Source organism: Melopsittacus undulatus, chromosome 30 (genome assembly GCF_012275295.1).
Source record: "Melopsittacus undulatus isolate bMelUnd1 chromosome 30, bMelUnd1.mat.Z, whole genome shotgun sequence".
Lineage (NCBI taxonomy): Eukaryota > Metazoa > Chordata > Aves > Psittaciformes > Psittaculidae > Melopsittacus > Melopsittacus undulatus.
The window spans coordinates 513,614-533,868 of NC_047556.1; the positions used below are offsets into that span (position 1 = coordinate 513,614).

General features: G+C 54.1%; 3 protein-coding genes across 3 annotated transcripts; 1 reads left to right on the plus strand and 2 right to left on the minus strand.

Moving 5' to 3' along the window:
- Window positions 1-179: 179 nt before the first annotated feature.
- LOC117437884 (uncharacterized) lies at window positions 180-3,430 on the plus strand. The gene is made up of 4 exons (XM_034072534.1): window positions 180-359; window positions 1,289-1,365; window positions 1,900-2,743; window positions 2,831-3,430. Exons 3-4 carry the CDS (start codon window positions 2,573-2,575, stop codon window positions 3,344-3,346), a joined length of 687 nt encoding a protein of 228 aa, XP_033928425.1. The 5' UTR covers window positions 180-359; window positions 1,289-1,365; window positions 1,900-2,572; the 3' UTR covers window positions 3,347-3,430.
- Window positions 3,267-12,706, minus strand: TTC5 (tetratricopeptide repeat domain 5). Its single transcript, XM_034072510.1, has 14 exons — window positions 12,624-12,706; window positions 11,243-11,300; window positions 11,098-11,149; window positions 10,200-10,462; window positions 8,882-9,005; window positions 8,581-8,792; window positions 7,327-7,483; window positions 6,571-6,662; window positions 5,987-6,043; window positions 5,241-5,387; window positions 4,678-4,719; window positions 4,535-4,638; window positions 4,281-4,425; window positions 3,267-3,759 (listed from the first exon to the last, which is right to left on the minus strand). Exons 4-14 carry the CDS (start codon window positions 10,308-10,310, stop codon window positions 3,619-3,621), a joined length of 1,332 nt encoding a protein of 443 aa, XP_033928401.1. The 5' UTR covers window positions 10,311-10,462; window positions 11,098-11,149; window positions 11,243-11,300; window positions 12,624-12,706; the 3' UTR covers window positions 3,267-3,618.
- A 536-nt stretch (window positions 12,707-13,242) lies between these two features.
- OSGEP (O-sialoglycoprotein endopeptidase) lies at window positions 13,243-18,953 on the minus strand. Its single transcript, XM_034072518.1, has 11 exons — window positions 18,707-18,953; window positions 18,465-18,584; window positions 18,222-18,397; window positions 17,415-17,510; window positions 16,976-17,025; window positions 16,206-16,284; window positions 15,875-15,940; window positions 14,631-14,721; window positions 14,008-14,083; window positions 13,729-13,827; window positions 13,243-13,326 (listed from the first exon to the last, which is right to left on the minus strand). The coding sequence occupies exons 1-11, from the start codon at window positions 18,819-18,821 to the stop codon at window positions 13,287-13,289; spliced, it is 1,008 nt and encodes a 335-aa protein (XP_033928409.1). The 5' UTR covers window positions 18,822-18,953; the 3' UTR covers window positions 13,243-13,286.
- Window positions 18,954-20,255: the final 1,302 nt, after the last annotated feature.

Genomic DNA, 20,255 nt, shown 5'->3' on the forward strand with positions numbered 1-20,255 from the left:
TAACCCTATAGGGCAACCCCATAACCCTATAGGGCAGCCCCATAACCCTATAGGGCAGCCCCATAACCCTATAGGGCAGCCCCATAACCCTATAGGGCAGCCCCATAACCATATAGTGCAGCCCCATAACCCTATAGGGCAGCCCCATTGCTCTACAGGGCAGCCCCATGGCCCTATAGGGCAGCCCCATAGCGCTATGGGGCGGGGGGTGCTGGTGGCCAGCGCCCCCCGGGGGGTGTACCTGCGGCTCCGGGGTCCCCCCCCCCAGCAGGGGTCGCTGTGGGTCCGGGCCCCACATTGTGTGGGGCTGGAGCCAGGGGAGCTGGTGCTGGCGTTTGATGCTGAGAGGTTCCGCAGGGGTGAGATAATGGGATGGACTGGGATGCATTAGGGTCCATTGGGGTCATTGGGATCAATGGGATCCATTGGGGTCATTGGGGGGCAATGGGGTCTATTGGGATGTATTGGGTCCATTGGGATGGATTGGGATCCATTGGGATCATTGGGATCAATGGGGTCATTGGGGGGCAATGGGGTCTATTGGGATGCATTGGATCCATTGGGGTCTGTTGGGGTCCTTTGGATCCATTGGGGTCTATTGGAGTCATTGTGATGCATTGGGGTGCATTAGGTCCATTGGGATGGATTGGGATCATTGGGATGTATTCAGGTCTATTGGGGTCATTGGGATCTATTGGGATGCATTGGGGTCTGTTGGGGTCATTGGGATGCATTGGGGTCTATTGGGGTCATTGGGATCAATGGGGTCCATTGGGATCCATTGGGGTCATTGGGGGGCAATGGGGTCTATTGGGATGCATTGGGATCCATTGGGATGTATTGGGTCCATTGGGATGGATTGGATTGCATTGGGTCCATTGGGGTCCATTGGGGTCTATTGGGGTCATTGGGATGCATTGGGATCCATTGGGGTCTGTTGGGGTCCTTTGGATCCATTGGGGTCTATTGGAGTCATTGTGATGCATTGGGGTCCATGGGGATCATTGGGATGGATTGGGACCTATTGTGTCCATTGGGATATATTGGGATCATTGGAATGCATTGGGGTCCATGTTATCCATTGGGATACCTTGGGATCGTTGGGGTCCATTGGGATATGTTGGGATCATTGGGATGGATTGGGATCATTGGGATCTATTGGGGTCCATTGGGATGCATTGGGAAGGATTGGGTCCATTGGGATCTATTGGGATGCATTAAGCTCCATTGGGATGCATTGGGATCATTGGGGTCCATTGGTCCCCATTGATCCCTGTTCCCCCCCCAGAGGTTCGGGAACACCGTCCAGGGGATCCGATGCCAGAGCCAAGTGTGAGCCTGGAGCTGGGAGACATCTGCATCCGGGTGAGCCCCAGCATCCCATAATAACCCCATTATAGCCCATTATAACCCATTGGAACCCATTACAACCCATTATAAGCCCATTATAACCCATTATAACTCATTATACCCCATTATAACCCATTGTAACCCCATTATAACTCCATTATATCCCATTATAAGCCATTATAACCTATTATATCCCATTAGAACCCATTATAACCCATCATACCCCATTATACCCCATTATAACCCATTATACACTGTTATAAGCCCTTTATAACCCCATTATAACTCATTATACCCCATTATAACCCCATTATAGCCCATTGTAACTCCATTATACTGCATAACCCCATTATAACCCACTATAACCCTATTATATCCCATTATAACCCATTTAACCCATTATAACCCTATTATAACCCCACTATAACCCCATTATAATCCATTATACCCCATTACAACCCCATTATAACCCTATTATAACCCATTCTAACCCCATTATATCCCATAATAAACCCCCTTCCATCCCATAATATCCTCTCTCCATTCCAGATGACCCAGTCCTTCACACAGCCCCTCCTGGATGACCTCCATTAACCCCCCCCGAGGCTCCGCCCCCATCACCGCCTGCTCCCATTGGCTGCTGCTGCCTCAGTCCCGCCCCTGCTGCGCTCTGATTGGCTGAGGCTCCAAGGCCAAAACCAGCCCTATTGAACCCAATTGGGAGGGGTTTATGACGTCATAAGGAGGAAATGACGTCAGAGAGGGGGAATTTTGGGTCTAATTCACTGGATATTGGGTTTAATGCGCTTTAATTCCCTTTTTAGTCACTTTATTCCCCATTTATTGCCTGAAATCTGTGGTTTTTGCCCTAAATTTGCCTTAATCAGGTTTTAATTCCCATTTAATTCCATTAATTCCCCATTTATTGCCTTAAATCCCGTTTTTTTTGCATTAAAATCCCTTTTAATCGAGTTTTAATTCCCATTTATTCCCTTTTATTCCATTTTACCCATTAAATTCCCCATTTATTACCCTAAATCCGGGTTTTTTCCCTTAAATTCCCTTTTATTCCCATTTTATCCCCTTTTAATACATTTTATATCCCATTTATTGCCTCAAATCCCTGTTTTTCACCTTAAATTCCCTTTAAATCCCCTTTTATTCCCTTTAATCCCCATTTAAACCCCCATTTCCCCTCAAGCCGCGCCCACTTCCGCTCTCCATGACGTCACTTCCTCCCACGATGCCCTTCGGCCGCTCCTCGCTGCCCCCTGGCGCCCACCGCGAGTACGAGGCCGCAATGGCGGCGCTGGGGGCGGAGCCGGAACCGGAAGTGGTGACCTCCTCACCCCCCCCACCGGAGCTGATCCGAGACCCACACTTCCGGTTGCAGGTGGGACCCATAACTGTGGGGCAAGGGGATGGGGGGTTAACTTCCGGTTCAGTGCCCTTTGACCTTCCTTATTCCGCCCCCCCACAGGCGGAAGCGGCAGTGACCCCCGGGTTCATGGCCGCCATCTTGGGACCGGGGTCTATGGGGCAGTTGGCCGCCATGTTAGACGGGGAAAGGGAGGACAAGATGGCGGCCGGAAGTGAGGGAGCAACGGCCAGCAAGATGGCGGCCCCCATGGCGGAACTCACCGCAGACAAGATGGCGGCGCCCAGGGAGAAAGGGGAGCAGGCCGAAGTGAGGGTCACGTGGTGTACCCTTTGCCCCAAGATGGCGGCCACCGTGAAGAGGCAAGGCCACAAGATGGCGGCCCCCATAGTGAGACCCGTATCCAAGATGGCCACCCCCATGGAGAGACCCGTATTCAAGATGGCGGCCCCCATAGACCCACCCCCTTTCAAGATGGCCGCCCCCATGATAGACCCAACACCCAACATGGCGCAACCCACAGCAAGCGGAGACACAATCAAAATGGCCGCCATGGCTCTCACCCTTACCCAACATGGCGGCCCCCATGGGGACACTCAAGATGGCGGCTCCCATTAACCCTATTCCCTCTCCCATTGGTTCCTTTATTGCCATAAACCCCTCCCATTTCAAGATGGCCGCGTCCTTGCTCGCTCCAATATGGCTGCCCCCACGCTCCAAGATGGCCGCCCGCAGGCTCCAATATGGCCGCCCGCAGGGTCCAAGATAGCAGCCCCCTAGGTCCAAGATGGCTGCCCCCAGAATCCAAGATGGCAGCCCCCAGCGTCCAAGATGGAGGCCGCCATGATCCAAGATGGCCGCCCCCAGGTCCAAGCCGGGCTCTGATTGGCTCAGGGCTCAGGGGGCGTGGCCTGTTCGGGCTCCGCCCTCAGCAGCAGCCGCGCGGGGGCCACAGAGGAGCTCGGGGGGGGGCGGCCATTGATGAGCAGGGAGAGGGGGGAGGGGACACGGAGACCCAGGAAGGAGAAGGTCTGTGGGGGAGGGGAGAGACATATGGGGACATATAGAGACCTATAGAGACACATAGAGACCCCATAGAGACACATAGAGACACATAGGTGCCCATAGAGGTCCCATAGTGTCCCATAGAGACCACTAGAGACCCATAGAAACCCCATAGACACATAGAGACCCCATAGAGCCCCACAGAGACCCCATAGGGACCCATAGAGACCCATTAGAGACCCATGAAGACCCCATAGAGAACCGATAGAGACCCACAGATCAAGACAGAGACCCAATAGAGAACCCTTAGAGCCCCATAGACCCCCATAGTGCCCCATAGATACCCCATAGACCCCCATAGTGCCCCATAGAGCCCCATAGATACCCCATAGACTCCCATAGACCCCCATAGAACCCCATAGAGACCCCATAGTGCCCCACAGAACCCCATAGAGCCCCATAGAGACCCTATTGGGACCCATAGAAACCCCATAGACCCCCATAGAGCCCCATAGAGACCCCATAGACCCCATATCCCCCCACAGACCTGCCCCTGGTGCTGGTGTTGATGCTGCTTGAGGCAGGGCCTGGGCACAGTCACACTGTCCCCGACAGCCACCGTCCAATCAGGAGCCGCGTTATAGACAGTGACCGCGGCCACGCCCCCTGCTCCGTCAGCCAATCCCAGCACGCTATGGATGGGGGGGGGGGGTGATGACGTCAGCGCCTCCCTTAACCCCACCCCCTATTGTATGTAATGGGGGGGGTTAGGGTCACGTGGGTCAAGGGGGCGGGGCTTACTATGGGACACGCCCCTCCGGGGAGCAGGTGAAGAGGACTCGGCCAATCAGAGCGCGGCGCGGGTTGGGCCCGGGGCGGAGCTCGCTCAAGGGGGCGGGGCTAAGGGAGGGGGGAAGGGGGGGGGAGGAGGGGGGGGGGTGGGGGGGGTCCGGGCGGCTCCGGCGCCGCTTGCTGCGGGAGGGGGGCTGGGAATGGGGGGGGCACATTGAGATACATTGGGAACCATTGAACCCCATTGAAACCCATTGAGCCCCATTGATCCCTATTGAATCCATTGAGACCCATTGATCCCTATTGAACCCCATTAAGCCCCATTGAAGCCATTGAACCCCATTGATCCCTATTGAACCCCATTAAGCCCCATTGAAGCCATTGAACCCCATTGATCCCTATTGAACCCCATTAAGCCCCATTGAACCCCAATGAACCCCACTGAGCCCCATTGAATCCACTGAACCCCACTGATGCCCACTGTGCCCCATTGAACCCACTGAGGCCCATTCATACCCACTGAGCCCCATTGAACCCATTGAGCCCCACTGAACCCCATAGAGCCCCATTGAATCCATTGAACCCTATTGACCCCCATTAAGCCCCATTGATCCCCATTGCATGCACCGAACCCCATTGAACCCATTGATCCCCATTGAACCCAATTGATCCCCATTGACTCCCATTGCCCCCCTCTTGGCCCCGCCCCTCTCACCCTATTGGCCAGCGCGGCACAGAGGCGGGACAGGAAGTCCAGCAGGTGGGCGTGGCGCCGCCGAGGCTCCGCCCACCCGGGAGCCAATGAGGCCGCTCGGCTCAGCCCCTCCAGTGCTGCCCCATAGCGCTCCTCGTACTGCAGCAGCTGTAACGGAGCCTCCCATTGGCTGCTGCTCCCGAGCGCCACCTCCTGATTGGCTGCTTCATACCCCTCTCCCCTTACGCCGCTTCCCATTGGCTACACCTCCCCTATGGGCGCTCAGCACTATGGCGCCCCCTGCTGGGCGCTGGTGTTAAAGGGGCCCTCCCATTGGCTGCTGCGTCCCAGAGCCGCCTCCTGATTGGCTGCTTCATACCCCCCCTCCTTTACGCCGCTTCCTATTGGCTGCGGCTCCCCTATGGGCGCTCTGCACTATGGCGCCCCCTGTAGGGCACTGGTGTTAAAGAGCCCTCCCATTGGCTGCTGTGCCCCAGTGCTGCCTCCTGATTGGCTGCTTCAACCCCCCCCTCCCCTTACGCCGCTTCCTATTGGCTGCGGCTCCCCTATGGGCGCTCTGCACTATGGCGCCCCCTGGTGTTAAAGGTGCCCTCCCATTGGTTGCTCCCATTGGCCACGCCCCCCGTTGTGGCCACGCCCCCTCTCCCATAGGGTTTAATGAGCCAATAGGAAGGGCTTGGGAGGCCACGCTCTTCCCCCATTGGACGCCGCAAGCCCCGCCCCCTGCACCCCATTGGCTGACTCACTGTGGCGCGGTTGAGGTGCAGGTCTGGGTTATTGGCTGCTTCTGGGTCCACGCGTTCCTATGGGGCAAGGACATAGGCTGTGAATGACCCATAGAGAGCATTGTGCCCCATAGCAATACCCCATAGGGAGCCCTCTGCCCCATAGAAACACCCCATAGGGACCCCTGTGCCCCATAGCAACACCCCATAGGGACCCCTCTGCCCCATAATAACACCCCATAGGGACCCCTGTGCCCCATAGAGAGCCCCCTGCCCCATAGCAACACCGCATAGCTACCCCCCTTCCCCATAAGGATCCCCTGCCCCATAGTAGACCCCCATAAGGAGATCCTTCTGCCCCATAGCAACACCCCATAGGGACCCCCGTGTCCCATAGGCAACTTCTGCCCCATAGCACCACCCCATAGAGACTCCATAGGGTCTTCCCTGCCCCATAGCGACCCCCTGTGCACTATAGAGACCACTCTGCCCCATAGAGACACCAGAAGCCTTCACTATTAGGAGCCTCCAGAGACCTCCCAGCCCTATAGCCCTGTCCCATAGCGACCCCCCCAGCCCCATAGCGCCCCCCCTGCCCCACATACGGCCTGTGCATATGCGCCCAGGGCCCGGCGTGCGGCCTCGGGGCTCTGCCCCCCGGCGAAGAAGAGCGACACGTAGGCATTGCCCAGGACATCTGGGGACCCATAGAGACACATAGGGACCCCATAGGGACCCCATAGGGATCCCACAGAGACACATAGAGCCCCATAGAGACCCCATAGACCCACAGGGACCCATAGAGACCCATAGAGACCCCATAGGGATCCCACAGAGACCCACAGGGATCCATACAGACCAAGAGAGACCCATAGAGACCCCAGAAAGATCCCATAGAGACCCCAGAGACCCCATAAAGATCACATACGGACCCATAGGGACACTATAGAAACCCCATAGGGACACATAGGGAGCCATAGAGACCCCATATAGACCACATAAAGACCCATAGAGACCCACAGAATCCAAAGAGACCCTGTAGAGACCCATAGACACCCCATAGAGACCCACAGACCCCCATAGAGACCCATGGAGACCCCATAGAAACCAACAGACCCCATATTAACCCCATAGATCCCCATATCCTCCATAGCCCAGAGGCAGGGGGCGTGTCCTCCGCTGGCCCCGCCCCCTCGCAGCACTATACCGCCCCCTGGAGGCCGCGCCGCAGCGCTGCCTGCACCCCCCATAGCCCTGCATAGGCACCCTATAGACCCCCATAGACACCCATAGACACCCATAGACACCCATAGAACCCCATAGCTGCCCCATAGCTGCCCCATAGCTGCCCCATAGCTCACACCAGGAGGCCCCATCGCAGGGCTGGCATCGAACAGCAGCCTCAGCCTGGGTCAGACTCTCCCTCAGGGCCCCTCCCCCCCCACCTGCCCTCAGCACCACCGAGAGCAGGCGGCGGGCGCGGGCCTCGGCCGCGGGGGTGACGTCATGGGGGCGGGGCTAGCGAGCAGCCAATGGGAGGAGGGGAGGGAGGGGCCAAGGGGAGAGGAGCCAATGGGAGATGGGGGGAGGAGCCAATGGGGGAGGGACACACAAGGGACAACAGGTGAGCGGCACTGGGGGCTGCAATTGGGTGCTATGGAGACCCATAGCCCCATATACACCCCATAGAACCCTCCATACACCCCATAGAACACCCCATACACCCCATAGAACACCCCATACACCCCCATAGAACCCACTATACACCACACAGATCCCCCATACACCCCACAGAACCCCTATCAACCCCACAGAACCCCTATCCCCCCCATAGAACGCCCCATACACCCCATAGAACCCCACATACAACCCATAGAACCCCCCATACACCCCACAAAACCCCCTTACACCCCATAGAACCCCCTGTACATCCCATACAACCTCATATAACTCCACAGAACCTCCTATAAACTCCATAGAAGCTCCCATACCCCACATAGAACACCCCATAGAACCCCCATACACCCCATATAACCCCCTATAAACCCCACAGAACCCCCAATACACCCCATAGAGCCCCCTATACACCCCATAGAACCCCAATACACCACACAGAACCCCCTATACACCCCCCAGAACCCCATATAGGCCCCACAGATCTCCATACAACCCAGTATAACCCCCCCATACACCCCACAGAACCCCCCCATACACCCCTTAGAATGGCCTATATCCCCCTTAACCCCCACATACCCCCTTTATCCCCCATATAATCCTCTATATTCCCCATATAACCTTCTATAACCCACTATACACCCCATAGCACCCCCTATACACCCCATAGAACCCCTATAGCCCCCATAGATCACCATATAACCCACTATAACCCCCCATACACCCCACAGAACCCCCCATACACCCCATAGAACCCCATATACACCCCATAGAACCCCATATACACCCCATAGAACCCCCACAGAACCCCCTATACACCCCATAGAACCCCATATAACCCCCATAGAACCCCCCATACACCCCACAAAACACCCCATACACCCCATAGAACCCCATATAACCCCCATAGAACCCCATAGCCGCCCCCCATCCCCACTCACATGCGCCAGGGCCCCCCTGAAGCAGGCCCGGGCCCCCTCCAGGTCCCCCCGGCCCCATTGCAGCTCTCCCAAGCGGATCCAAGCGGACGCCAGGCCTGGGTCCAGCTTCACTGCCCTGCTCAGGGCCTGCTCCACTTGGGGGGCAGCCGTGGGGCAGACCCCCAAGGCCTCGGCCCGCAGCTCCAGGGCTCGCCCGCGGGCCTGTTGGGACACTGAGGCCCGAAGGGAAAGGCCCCCCCCATAAGTGACCCCCCATTGGTGTCTATGGGGCTGCCCCATAGATCCCCAGCCCCATAAGTACCGTGTACGTCGTCCATTAAGCGCAGGGTCCGCTCCAGCTCTTGCTCCAGGGTCACGGTGGGGGGGTCATTGGGGGGGTCAGAGGGCAAGGAGAGGCGGAAGCGCTGCAGGTCTGATACCAGCTCCTATAGGACAGGAGAAAGGGGGTTAAAATGGGGTAAAATGGGGTAAAAAGGGGTTTAAAAAGGGGGTAAAAGGGGTAAAAATGGGGTTAAAAAGGGGGTAAAAATGGGTAAAAGGGGGTTAAAAAGGAGTAAGAAAGAGTTAAAAATGGGTTAAGAAGGGGGTAAAAAGGGTGTTAAAAAGGGGTAAAAAGGAGATTAAAAGGGAGTAAAAAGGGAGTTAAAAAGGGGGTAAATGGGTAAAAAGGGGGTTAAAAGGGGGTAAAAATGGGTTAAAAAGGGGTTAAAAGGGGTAAAAAGGGGGTTAAAAGAGGGTTAAAAAGGGGATAAAAGGAGTTAAAAAGGGGGTAAAACTGGGTTTAAAAGGGTGTAAAAAGGGGGTTAAAAAGGGTAAATAGGGGTTAAAAATGGGTTTTAAAGGGGGTAAAAAGGGGGTTTAGAAGGGGTAAAACTGGGTTAAAAAGGGTGTTAAAAAGGGAAGGACCCCCCACAAAGGCCTACCCATTAAGGGCTTAAATAGGGGGTAAAAGGGGGGTTAAAAGGGGGTAAAACTGGGTTAAAAAGGGAGTGAAAAAGGGGGTTAAAAAGGGTAAATAGGAGTTAAAAATGGGTTTTAAAGGGGGTAAAAAGGGGGGTTAAAAGGGGTAAAACTGGGTTAAAAAGGGGTTAAAAAGGGAAGGACCCCCCCAAACCCTCCCTCTATTAAGGGGTTAAATAGGGGATAAAAAGGGGGTTAAAAGGGGGTAAAAGGGGGGTTATAAGAGGGTTAAAAAGGGGTGAAAATGGGTTTAAAAGGGGGTTAAAAGGGAGTTAAAAAGGTGGTAAAACTGGGTTAAAAAGGGTGTAAAAAGGGGGTTAAAAAGGGTAAACAGGGGTTAAAAATGGGTTTTAAAGGGGGTAAAAAGGGGGTTTAAAAGGGGTAAAAATGGGTTAAAAAGGGGTTAAAAAGGGAAGGACCCCCCACAAACGCCTCCCTATTAAGGGGTTAAATAGGGGATAAAAAGAGGTTAAAATGGGGTAAAACTGGGTTTAAAAGGGCGTAAAAAGGGGGTTAAAAAGGGTAAATAGGGGTTAAAAATGGGTTTAAAAGGGTGTAAAAAGGGGGTTTAAAAGGGGTAAAAATGGGTTAAAAAGGGTGTTAAAAAGGACCCCCCCAAACCCCCCCCCCCATTAACGTTATCCCCATTCCCCATTCACCTCCAGCCTCTTCAGCCCCTCCTCATCCCCGTCCCCTTCCTCCTCTGCCCCTCCGGCTGCGGCCTCGGGCCCCGCGGCCGCCATTGCCCCCGGCTGGGCGGACTGGCGCATGCGTGGAGGGACGGAGGGGGCGGAGCTCTGCGCATGTGCGGGAGGGTGGGAGCCAATCAGGAGAGGGGAGGGCTCCGCGCGGGCCACGCCCACCGCTGGGGGCTCAGTCGGGAGGTGGAGGTCGAGGGGGAAGGAGCTCCGGGGGGTGAGACCTTTAGCGACAGGATCCGGATTTATTCACTTTTATTTACCCATTTTCTGCTTTATTCCCCCATTTCCAGCTTTATTCCACCCTTATTTTCCCATTTCCCCCCTTATTTCCCCATTTTCCACCTTATTCCCCCTTTATTTCCCCATTTCCAGCGTTATTTCCCTTTATTTTCCCCTTTCCAGCTTTATTTTCCCATTTCCGGCTTTATTCCACCCTAATTTACCCATTCCCCCCCTTATTTCCCCATTTTCCACCTTATCCCCCCATTTATTTCCCCATTTCCAGCTTTATTCCCCCTTTATTTCCCCATTTCTCCCCTTATTTTCCCATTTCCAGCTTTATTCCACCCTTATTTTCCCCTTTATTCCCCCTTTTTAACTTCATTTTTAACCTTTTCCTGCTTTTCTAACCCCAATTTCGCTTCCCCCCCCCATTTTCCATCCGGTTTTCCCTTTTTCCGCTTCAATTTCCCCTTTTTAACCCATTTTCTCCCCTTTTGAACCCAAATCCTCTCCCTTTTATCCCTTTTTTTTCCATCCTTTTCCCCTTTTTCGCACTTTTTCACCCATTTCCCCACTTTTAAACCCATTTTCGCCCATTTTCCCCCGAAAACGCACTGAAAAACCTCAATTTCACCTTTTAATCTTCAATTAAAGCGGATTTATGTTCAAAACGAAACCCGTTTTCCCTTAAAACCAAGCGAAAATGGTTAAAAACGGCGTCAAAACGCCTCCGATGTAAAATAAAGCATTTATAAAGCATTAAAACACCAAAATTGAACCTTTTCAAAGCCTTTTCAAAGCCGAAATTCGACGTTGGTGGCAGAATCCAGCGGGTTCCTGAAAAAAGAGGAAAAAAAGAGATAAAAAGGGGAAAAAAAGAACAAAAAGCAGAAAATTAAAGAATTTATTGCGTTGAATTAAGGTTATTTTGGGTTTATTTCGTCAAGAATCAGTGCAAAAGGAGCGGTTGGGGGGGAAGCGAAACGCGCAAGAATTGGGGTGGAAAGGGAGAAATCGGCTCAAACATGAGGTAAAAAGTGGTGGATAAAAGCTTTAAATCGTGATTTTAATGAATTAAAAGTGATTTAAGGCGAAAAAAGGTTAATTCCGATGTAAAATCACGCAGGACGTGGGGGTTGATGGAGGTAAAACCGGAGGCTGCGTTCACTGAGGTAAAAAGGATCCTAAATTGAGGTAAAAGCCCTTAAAAAGGCGTTAAAAACACCTTAAATCAGGTAAGAAAAGTCATAAATGGGTTAAAATAGAAACAAAAATGATTATAAACGGGGTTTAGGGGGATAAAAGTGGGGGAAAAACCACGTGGGGGGGAAACTGAGGTAAAAAGGTCGTAAAAGTATCCAAAAAGCGATAAAAACGCGTTAAATTCGCCTCAAAACGTGCATAAAAGAGGTGAAAAGCGATGAATTGAGGTAAAAAACACCTAAAATGGGAAATAAAAGGGGATTAAAAGGGCTTAAAAGGGAGAAGGGCGATAGCGGCGCTCTGAGGTAAAAAGTACCCGGATGGAGACTGAAAGCGCCTTGAAAGCGATGAATAAAGGTAAAAAAACACAAAAATGGGAAAATAAAGGTAAAAAACAAGAGAAAAGGGAAAATAAAAAGTAAAAAACATTGAAAAAGGGGAAATAAAGGTAAAAAACGAGAGAATAAATGTAAAAAAACGGGGAAAATAAGGAAATAAAGGTAAAGAACGAGGAAAAAGGGGGAATGAAGGTAAAAAACGAGGGAAAAGGGGAAGTAAAGGTAAAGAAACAAGAAAGAAAGGGAAATAAAGGTAAAAAACGAGGAAAAAAGGCGAAATAAAGACAAAAAGCAGAATAAAAGGAAAAATAAAGGTAAAACACGAGGAAAAAGGATAAATAAAGGTAAAAAAAGGGGGAATAAAGGTAAAATACGCGGAAAAAGGGTAAATAAAGGCAAACCCAAGGGGATTTTACCACAGAAACCCCTCCCATGGAGCCCTGTGCGGCCCCGCAAACTCCGCCGGAGCCTCCGCAGGGCTCCGGGGGTGAAGGAAAAGCCGCGGTCGTTGCTCTACGACGCCGCTAAAACCCCACCGGCCCTGGGCTGACGGCGGCGGAGGGAACGCGGGTCGGGGCCTGAGGTAAAGCGGTTAAAGGGAGAATAGAACGGGACTTACCGGAGAGGTCCGTACGCGGCGGCGGCCGGAGCGGAATGAGGGGTGGGGGGGAGTGCGCATGCGCTAAGGGTGACCCCGCCCGCCCGGCGCGCTGCGATGTGATTGGGTGAGGGGGGAAGGGGGCGTGGCCTCCGGTGGGAGGGGGTTAAGAGGGGTATGCAAATGAGGGGAGGAGGTGGGGCTTCCTTATAATGATATGTATGCAAATGAGGGAAGGTGGGGGCTTCCTTATAATGATATGCATGCAAATGAGGGGAGGAGGTGTGGCTTCCTTATAATGATATGTATGCAAATGAGGGGAGATGGGGCTTCACTTCCTAATGATATGTATGCAAATGAGGTGAAGGAGGCGTGGCATCACATCCTTATAAGGGGATTGTATGCAAATGAAGGGAAGGGGGTGTGGTGTCGCCTCCTTATAAGGACATGGTATGCAAATGGGGGGGGGGCTTTGCTTCCTTATAAGGTGTTTATATGCAAATGAGGGGAAGAGGCGGGGCTTCACTGCCTTATAAGGAAGCGGTATGCAAATGAGGGGGCTTCATCCCCATATAAGGCTATTGTATGCAAATGAGGTGGGCGGCGCTTCACTCCCATATAAGGAATAAAGAGGCGGAGCCTTGGCATAGGGGGCGGAGCCTTTATGAAGGGGGCGGGGCCAGCTCAGTCGCGCCACGTGACCTCCACCTCATCTGTCCTGTACCTGGGGGGGGAAGGGAGGTCTGAGCCCCATAGATGTGGGTCCCAGCCCCATAGATGTGGGTCCAGCCCCATAGATGTGGGTCCAGCCCCCTATATATGGGTCCCTGCCCCATAGATGTGAGTCCCAACCCCTATATATGGGTCCCTGCCCCATAGATGTGAGTCCCATCCCCTATATATGGGTCCCTGCCCTATAGATGTGGGTCCCAACCCCTATATGTGGATCTCAGCCCCATAGATGTGGGTCCTGCCCCATATATATGTGTCCCTGCCCCATAGATGTGGGTCCCATCCCCATAGATATGGGCCCCAACCCCTATATATGGGTCCCAGCCCCATAGATGTGGGTCCTGCCCCATATATATGGGTCCCAGCCCCATAGATGTGGGTCGCGGGCGCTCACCTCTGCGTGATCCCTGATTGGTCGAGCTCGGTCACCTGACCCACGCGCAGCATCTCCCAGCCCGCCTGGGCAATCATGGCCCCATTGTCAATGCAGTACCTATGGGGTGGGGTTAATGGGATCTATGGGGCTCAGCCCCATAGATGGGGGCCTGACCCATAGATATGGGTCCCAGCCCCCTATATATGGGTCCAGGCCCCTATATATGGGTCCCAGCCCCATAGATAGAGGTCCCTGCCCCCTACATGGGGGTCCAGCCCCATAGATGTGGGTCCGCACCTCTCATCTGTGGGGCAGAGTGTGACCCCTCGGGCACTGCACATGGTCCTTAGCATCTCCTGCAGGCGCTGGTTACCTGGGGGGGGTGTAAAGATGTGGGTCCTGCCCCATAGATGTGGGTTCCAAGGCTTATATATGGGTCCCAGCCCCATAGATGTGGGTCTTATTTCCTATATATGGGTCCCAGCCACATAGATGTGGTTTTCATTCCCTATATATGGGTCCCAGCCTCCTATATATGGGTCCCAGCCCCATAGATGTGGGTCTCAATCCCTATATATAGGTCCCAGCCCCATAGATGTGGCTCCCATTCCCTATATATGGATCCCAGCCCCCTATATATGGGTCCCAGCCCCATAATTGTGGCTCCCATTCCCTATATATGGATCCCAGCCCCATATATATAGGTCTCAGCCCCATAGATATGGGTCCCATTCCCTATATATGGATCCCAGCCCCATATATATGGGTCCCAGCCCCATAGATGTGGGTCTCATTCCCTATATATGGATCCCAGCCCCATATATATGGGTCCCAGCCCCATAGCCAACCTCCCACCCCATACCCCCCCTAAGCCCCGCCCCTCGCCCCCTGATTGGCCCCCGTCCCCCCACGTGACTCACAGGCCACGCCCCCCACGAGCAGCAGGTGGGGGGCCCGGGTCAGGGCCAGTGCCCTCTCGGTGACCTCAGCCAGCATGGCGAAGGCTGTCTCCTGTAGGGGGCGCCATATTGCCCGGATAACAGACCCAGGACCCGGATAACAGACCCGGGACCCGGATAACAGACCCAGGACCCGGATAACAGACCCAGGACCCGGATAACAGACCCAGGACCCGGATAACAGACCCCAAACCCCGGTAATAGACCCAAAACCCCGTTAATAGACACCAAAAACCCCATTAATAGACCCAAAAACCCCTTTAATAGACCCCAAAACCCGGATAACAGACCCAGGACCCGGATAACAGACCCAGAACCCCGTTAATAGACCCCAAAAACCCGGATAACAGACCCAGGACCCGGATAACAGACCCAGGACCCGGGTAACAGACCCAGAACCCGGATAATAGACCCCAAAACCCGGATAACAGACCCAGAACCCCCTTAATAGAGCCCAAAAACTCCGTTAATAGACCCAAAATGCCATTAATAGACCCCAAAACCCCTTTAATAGACCCAAAAATCCCTTTAATAGACCCAAAACCCCATTAATAGACCCAAATACCTCATTAATAGAACCAAAACCCCTTTAATAGACTCAAAACCCCTTTAATAGACCCCCAAACCCCCTTAATAGACACCAAAACCCCAATAATAGACCCAAAACCCCTTTAATGGACCCTAAAGCCCCTTTAACAGACACCAAAATCCCCTTAATAGACCCAGAACCCGGATAACAGACCCCAAAAACCCCATTAATAGATGCCAAAACCCTCTTAATAGACCCAAAACCACTTTAATAGACCCAAAACTCCCTTAATAGACCCAAAACCCCGTTAATAGACCCAAAACCCGGCTAATAGACCCCAAAACTCCATTAATAGACACCAAAACCCCTTTAATAGACCCCGAAAACCCTTTTGATAGACCCAAAACCCCCTTAATAGACCCCAACACCCCATTAATAGACCCAAAACCCCTTTAATAGGCCCTAATACCCCATTAATAGACCCCAAACCCCTTTAATAGACCCCCAATACCCCATTAATAGACCCCAAAACCCCACTAATAGATTCAAGACCACTTTAATAGACCCCAAACCCCCTTAATAGACCCCCAAAACCCCCTTAACAGACCCAAAACCCCTTTAATAGACCACAAACCCCGTTAATAGGACCCCACCATCCCATAATAGGCACTCTCACCTGCAAAGAGAAGCAGAGATCCTCGGGGGTCGCCTCCCCCGACGCCAGCAGCTTGGGGGTCACGGCCTGGGGGGGAAGGGAACCCCGTTAATAGACCCAAAACCCCTTTAATAGACCCAAAACCCCATTAATAGACCCAAAACCCCTTTAATAGACCCAAAACCCCATTAATAGACCTAAAACCCTCTTAATAGACCAAAAACCCCTTTAATAGACCCGAAAACCCCATTAATAGACCTAAAACCCCCTTAATAGACCCCAAAACCCCTTTAATAGACCCAAAACCCCCTTAATAGACCAAAAACCCCTTTAATAGACCCCAGGACCTCACCTGCAGGTGGGACAGGAGCCCCGAGAAGGACACGTCCATGCCCTTGACCACATAGGGCAGCTCCAGCAGCCGGCGGCCCCTATAGGGGACCCCAAAGGGGGATGTTAATGGGGTTTGGGGGCTATCAATGGGGTTTGGGGTCTATTAAGGGGGTTATGGGTCTAGTAATGGGATTTTGGGGTCTATTAATGGGGTTTTGGGGTCTATTAAGGGGGTTTTGGGTCTATTAAATGGGTTTTTGGGGTCCATTAAAGGGGTTTTGGGGTCTATTAAAGAGGTTTTAGGTCTATTAAAGGGGTTTTGGGTCTATTAAAGGGGTTCTTGGGTTCTATTAAGGGGGTTTTGGGTCTATTAAAAGGGTTTGGGGGTCTATTAAGGGGGATTTGGATCTAGTAATGAGGTTTTGGGGTCTATTAAGGGGGTTTTGGGGTCTATAAAAGGGGTTTTGGGGTCTATTAAGGGGTTTTGGGTCTATTAAAGGGGTTTTTGGGGTCTATTAAAGAGATTTTGGGTCTAGTAAGGGGGTTTCTGGGGTCTATTAAGGGGGTTTTGGGTCTATTAAAGGGGGATTAAGGGTATATTAATGGGGTTTTGGGTCTATTAAGAGGGTTTTGGGTCTATAAAGGGGTTTTGTGTCTATTAATGGGGGTTTTGGAACTATTAAGAGAGTTTTGGGTCTATTAAGCGGCTTTTTTTGTCACTATTAACGAGGTTTTTGGGGTCTATTAAAGGGGTTTTGGGGTCTATTAAAGGGGTTTTCATGTCCTCACCTCCTCGCCATCACCTCCACGTTGTATCCCGGGCTGGGGTCATTGGGCAGCTGCAAAGGGGGCGTGGCCAGAGCCAAAAGGGGGCGGAGTCAGCCCCAAGCCCCTCCCCTTTAACCCCATCCCCACCAGGGGGCGCTATAATAGCAGCTCCCCCCTCCATGCAGTGCAGCCAATGGGAGTGCAGCCACCGCAGGGCTCAGCCAATGGCGTGGCCGGAACCCAAAGGGGGCGGAGTCAGCCCCAAGCCCCTCCCCTTTTGCCCCATCCCCACTAGGGGGCGCTATAGTAGTGACTTCCCCTTTGGCGCAGCGCAGCCAATGGGAGCGCAGCAACCGCAGGGCTCAGCCAATGGGGTGGCTGGGCAGCTGAGGCTCAGCCAATCAGGAGGCTGGGATGCTGAGGCTCAGCCAATCAGGAGGCAGGGGGGGCGGGCACTGACCCGGAGCATGCGCGCTAAGCGGTCCAAGCAGTTGCCAAGGGCCAGGTCCAGGGTCTCCCCAAAGATGCGGTAGCGGCGGCGGGAGAAGGCGATCACCTGACCCGTGACGTCACGTGGGTGACGTCATGGCCACGCCCCCCACGTGGTGGGTGTGGAAGGCACCATGGAGGACCCCATAGACACACAGGTCAACACATAGAGAGTCATAGGCACCCCATTGCACCCCATAGACACACATAGGCACCCCATAGAACCCCATAGACACCCCATAGACACCCATAGACACCCATAGACACCCATATCCATCCCATAGACACCCCTATTCACCCCATATCCCCCCCATAGACACCCACATCCCTCCATATCCAACCACATTCACCCCATAGCACCCCATAGACACCCCTATCCACCCCATAGACACCCATATCCACCCGATAGGCACCCATAGAACCCCCATTGAACCCCACAGGCCCCATATCCACCCTATAGTCCCCCACAGACAACCATATCCACCCCATGTCCACCCTATAGCACCCCATAGATAGCTATATACACTCTATAGGCACTCATATCCCCCCCATACCCACCCATATCCACCCCATAGACACCCACATCCACCCTATAGGTACCCATATCCCCCCATATCCACCCCATAGCCCACCATACCCCCCTCATCCACCCCATATCCCCTCATATCCCCCCCATAGTGTCCCATACCCACCCCATACCCCCCAATATCCACCCTATAACCCCCTATATTTGCCCCATACCCACCCCACAGCACCCCCCCTGCCCCATAGCTCATACCTGTGTGTTGCCCCCGCTGACATAGAGCACGACAGGGTCGCGTGCGGGCGCCAGCAGCCTCCCCATCTCAATGTGCCCCACACAGTGATTGACCCCCAATAGGGGCAGGCCCCACAGCTGGGCCAGGGTGCGCCCCACGGCCGCCACCACCGCCAGGGGAGCCCCAAGACCTGGGCCTGGCACAGAACACGATAAGGATATGCTAATTACATGCAAACGACATGCAAATGATATGCTAATTACCTCGTGTGAACGCGATCCCGTCCAGGTCCCTGGGCCCGGCTCCGGCCTCGGCCATGGCGGCGGCCACGAGGCCGAGGAGCGCCCCCTGGTGGTGACGTCCGACGGGGCCGGGGGCGAAGCCTGCGTCGGCGTGACGTCATAGAGCACGTCACGACGTCATATAGGACGCAATGACGTCAGAAAGGGGGGGTAAAGGAGGGTGAAAGGGGGAGGGGTGTACGCGATGACGTCACGCCGCTCACCCTGCCCCGGCGGCGTGACGTAGGTGGCGCGCCGGCTGCTGAGGATGACGCCATCGCGCACGACGCCGGCGCCGACCTTATTGGCCGAGCCCTCCAGGCCCAGCACCGTCGGCATGACGTCAGTGACGTCGTTACGTCAGCGACGTCGTTACGTCAGCGACGCAGTGACGTAAACGACGCCGCGACGCTGTCCGCTCCTCTCCACGCCGCGTCCGCTCCGCTCGCCGCCGCCGCGCGCTCTGATGACGTACTTCCGCCGCGACGCCACGCCCACCGACGTCGCCACGCCCTTTACGTGACGTAAGGACGCTTCCGGTTCCGGTCGTGCGGGCGCCGCTCACGCGGAACCGCTCCGGACGCCGCCGCTGATTGGCTCCGGTGGAGGTGAGCGGAGGGAGGGGATTGGCTGCGGGTCACGTGGTGCTGGGTGGGGGGGGCATGGGGGGGGTAATGGGCGCTGATTGGCTCCGGGTCACGTGGATGGGGGGGTAATGGGGGGGGTTTTAACGGGCGCTGATTGGCTCCGGTAGAGGGGAACGGAGGGCGCTGATTGGCTCCGGGTCACGTGGTTTGGAGGGGGTGTGATGGGGGGGGTTTAACGTGCGCTGATTGGCTCCGGTTGAGGTGAACGGAGGGCGCTGATTGGCTGGTGGTAAAGGATGGGGGGGGGGGGGGGGGTAATGATAAAGCCGGGCGCTGATTGGTCCCGGTTCTTTGTCCGGTTGCTTCCGATTGGCTCCGGTTCTGCGGCCGCGTGGCTCTGATTGGCCGGTTCGAACGGAGCCGGGAGCTGATTGGCTGGGAAAGAAGGGGGGGGGGGGGGGGGGGTGAGGAGGGGGCCGCGCATGCGCTGATGCTGCTGTCCCGCTTGCAGGGGGCGTGGCCTAAAGGGGGCGTGGCCTGAGAGAGGGGGCGTGGCCTGAGAGAGGGGGCGTGGCCTGAGCGATGCCGAAGCGCGCCAAAAAGGAGGCGCCGGCGGGAGAGGAGGGAGGTGAGTGTGGGAACATGGGAGACAATGGAGAACAATGGGACCTATGGATCCCAATGCATCCCAATGCATCCAATGCATCCCAGTACATCCCAGTACATCCCAATGCATCCTAATGGATCTCAGTGCATGCTAATGCATCCCAATGGATCCAACACATCCCAATGGATCCCAGTGCACTCCAATGCATCCTAATGGATCTAATGCATTGCAATGCACCCCAATGGATCCAGTCCATCCCAAAGCACCCCAATGCATCCCAATGGATCCAACACATCTCAATGCATCCAATAGATCCCAATGCATATGGATCCAATGTATCTCAATGCATCCCAATGGACCCCAATGCATCCCAATGGATCCAATGCATCCCAATGCATCCAACGCATCCCAATGGATCTCAATGCATTCCAATGCATCCCAATGATCCCAATGGATCCTAATGCATCCCAATGGATCCAATGGACCCCAATGTATCCCAATGCATCCAATGCATCCGAATGATTCGAATGGATCCCAATGCATCCTAACGCACCCAATGCATCCCAATGGATGCCAATG

Coding starts and splice junctions, on each gene's coding strand:
- LOC117437884 (XM_034072534.1), top strand. CDS start 2,573: ATGACGTCACTTCCTCCCACGATGCCCTTCGGCCGCTCCTCGCTGCCC. Junction 2,744..2,830: donor ACCCACACTTCCGGTTGCAG/GTGGGACCCATA, acceptor GCCCCCCCACAG/GCGGAAGCGGCAGTGACCCC.
- TTC5 (XM_034072510.1), bottom strand. CDS start 10,310: ATGCGCCAGTCCGCCCAGCCGGGGGCAATGGCGGCCGCGGGGCCCGAG. Junction 8,793..8,881: donor CTTAATGGACGACGTACACG/GTACTTATGGGG, acceptor TTCGGGCCTCAG/TGTCCCAACAGGCCCGCGGG. Junction 3,760..4,280: donor AACACCAGCACCAGGGGCAG/GTCTGTGGGGGG, acceptor CCTCCCCCACAG/ACCTTCTCCTTCCTGGGTCT.
- OSGEP (XM_034072518.1), bottom strand. CDS start 18,821: ATGCCGACGGTGCTGGGCCTGGAGGGCTCGGCCAATAAGGTCGGCGCC. Junction 14,722..15,874: donor ATCTCTGCTTCTCTTTGCAG/GTGAGAGTGCCT, acceptor CGCCCCCTACAG/GAGACAGCCTTCGCCATGCT. Junction 13,828..14,007: donor CTCTGCCCCACAGATGAGAG/GTGCGGACCCAC, acceptor CCCACCCCATAG/GTACTGCATTGACAATGGGG.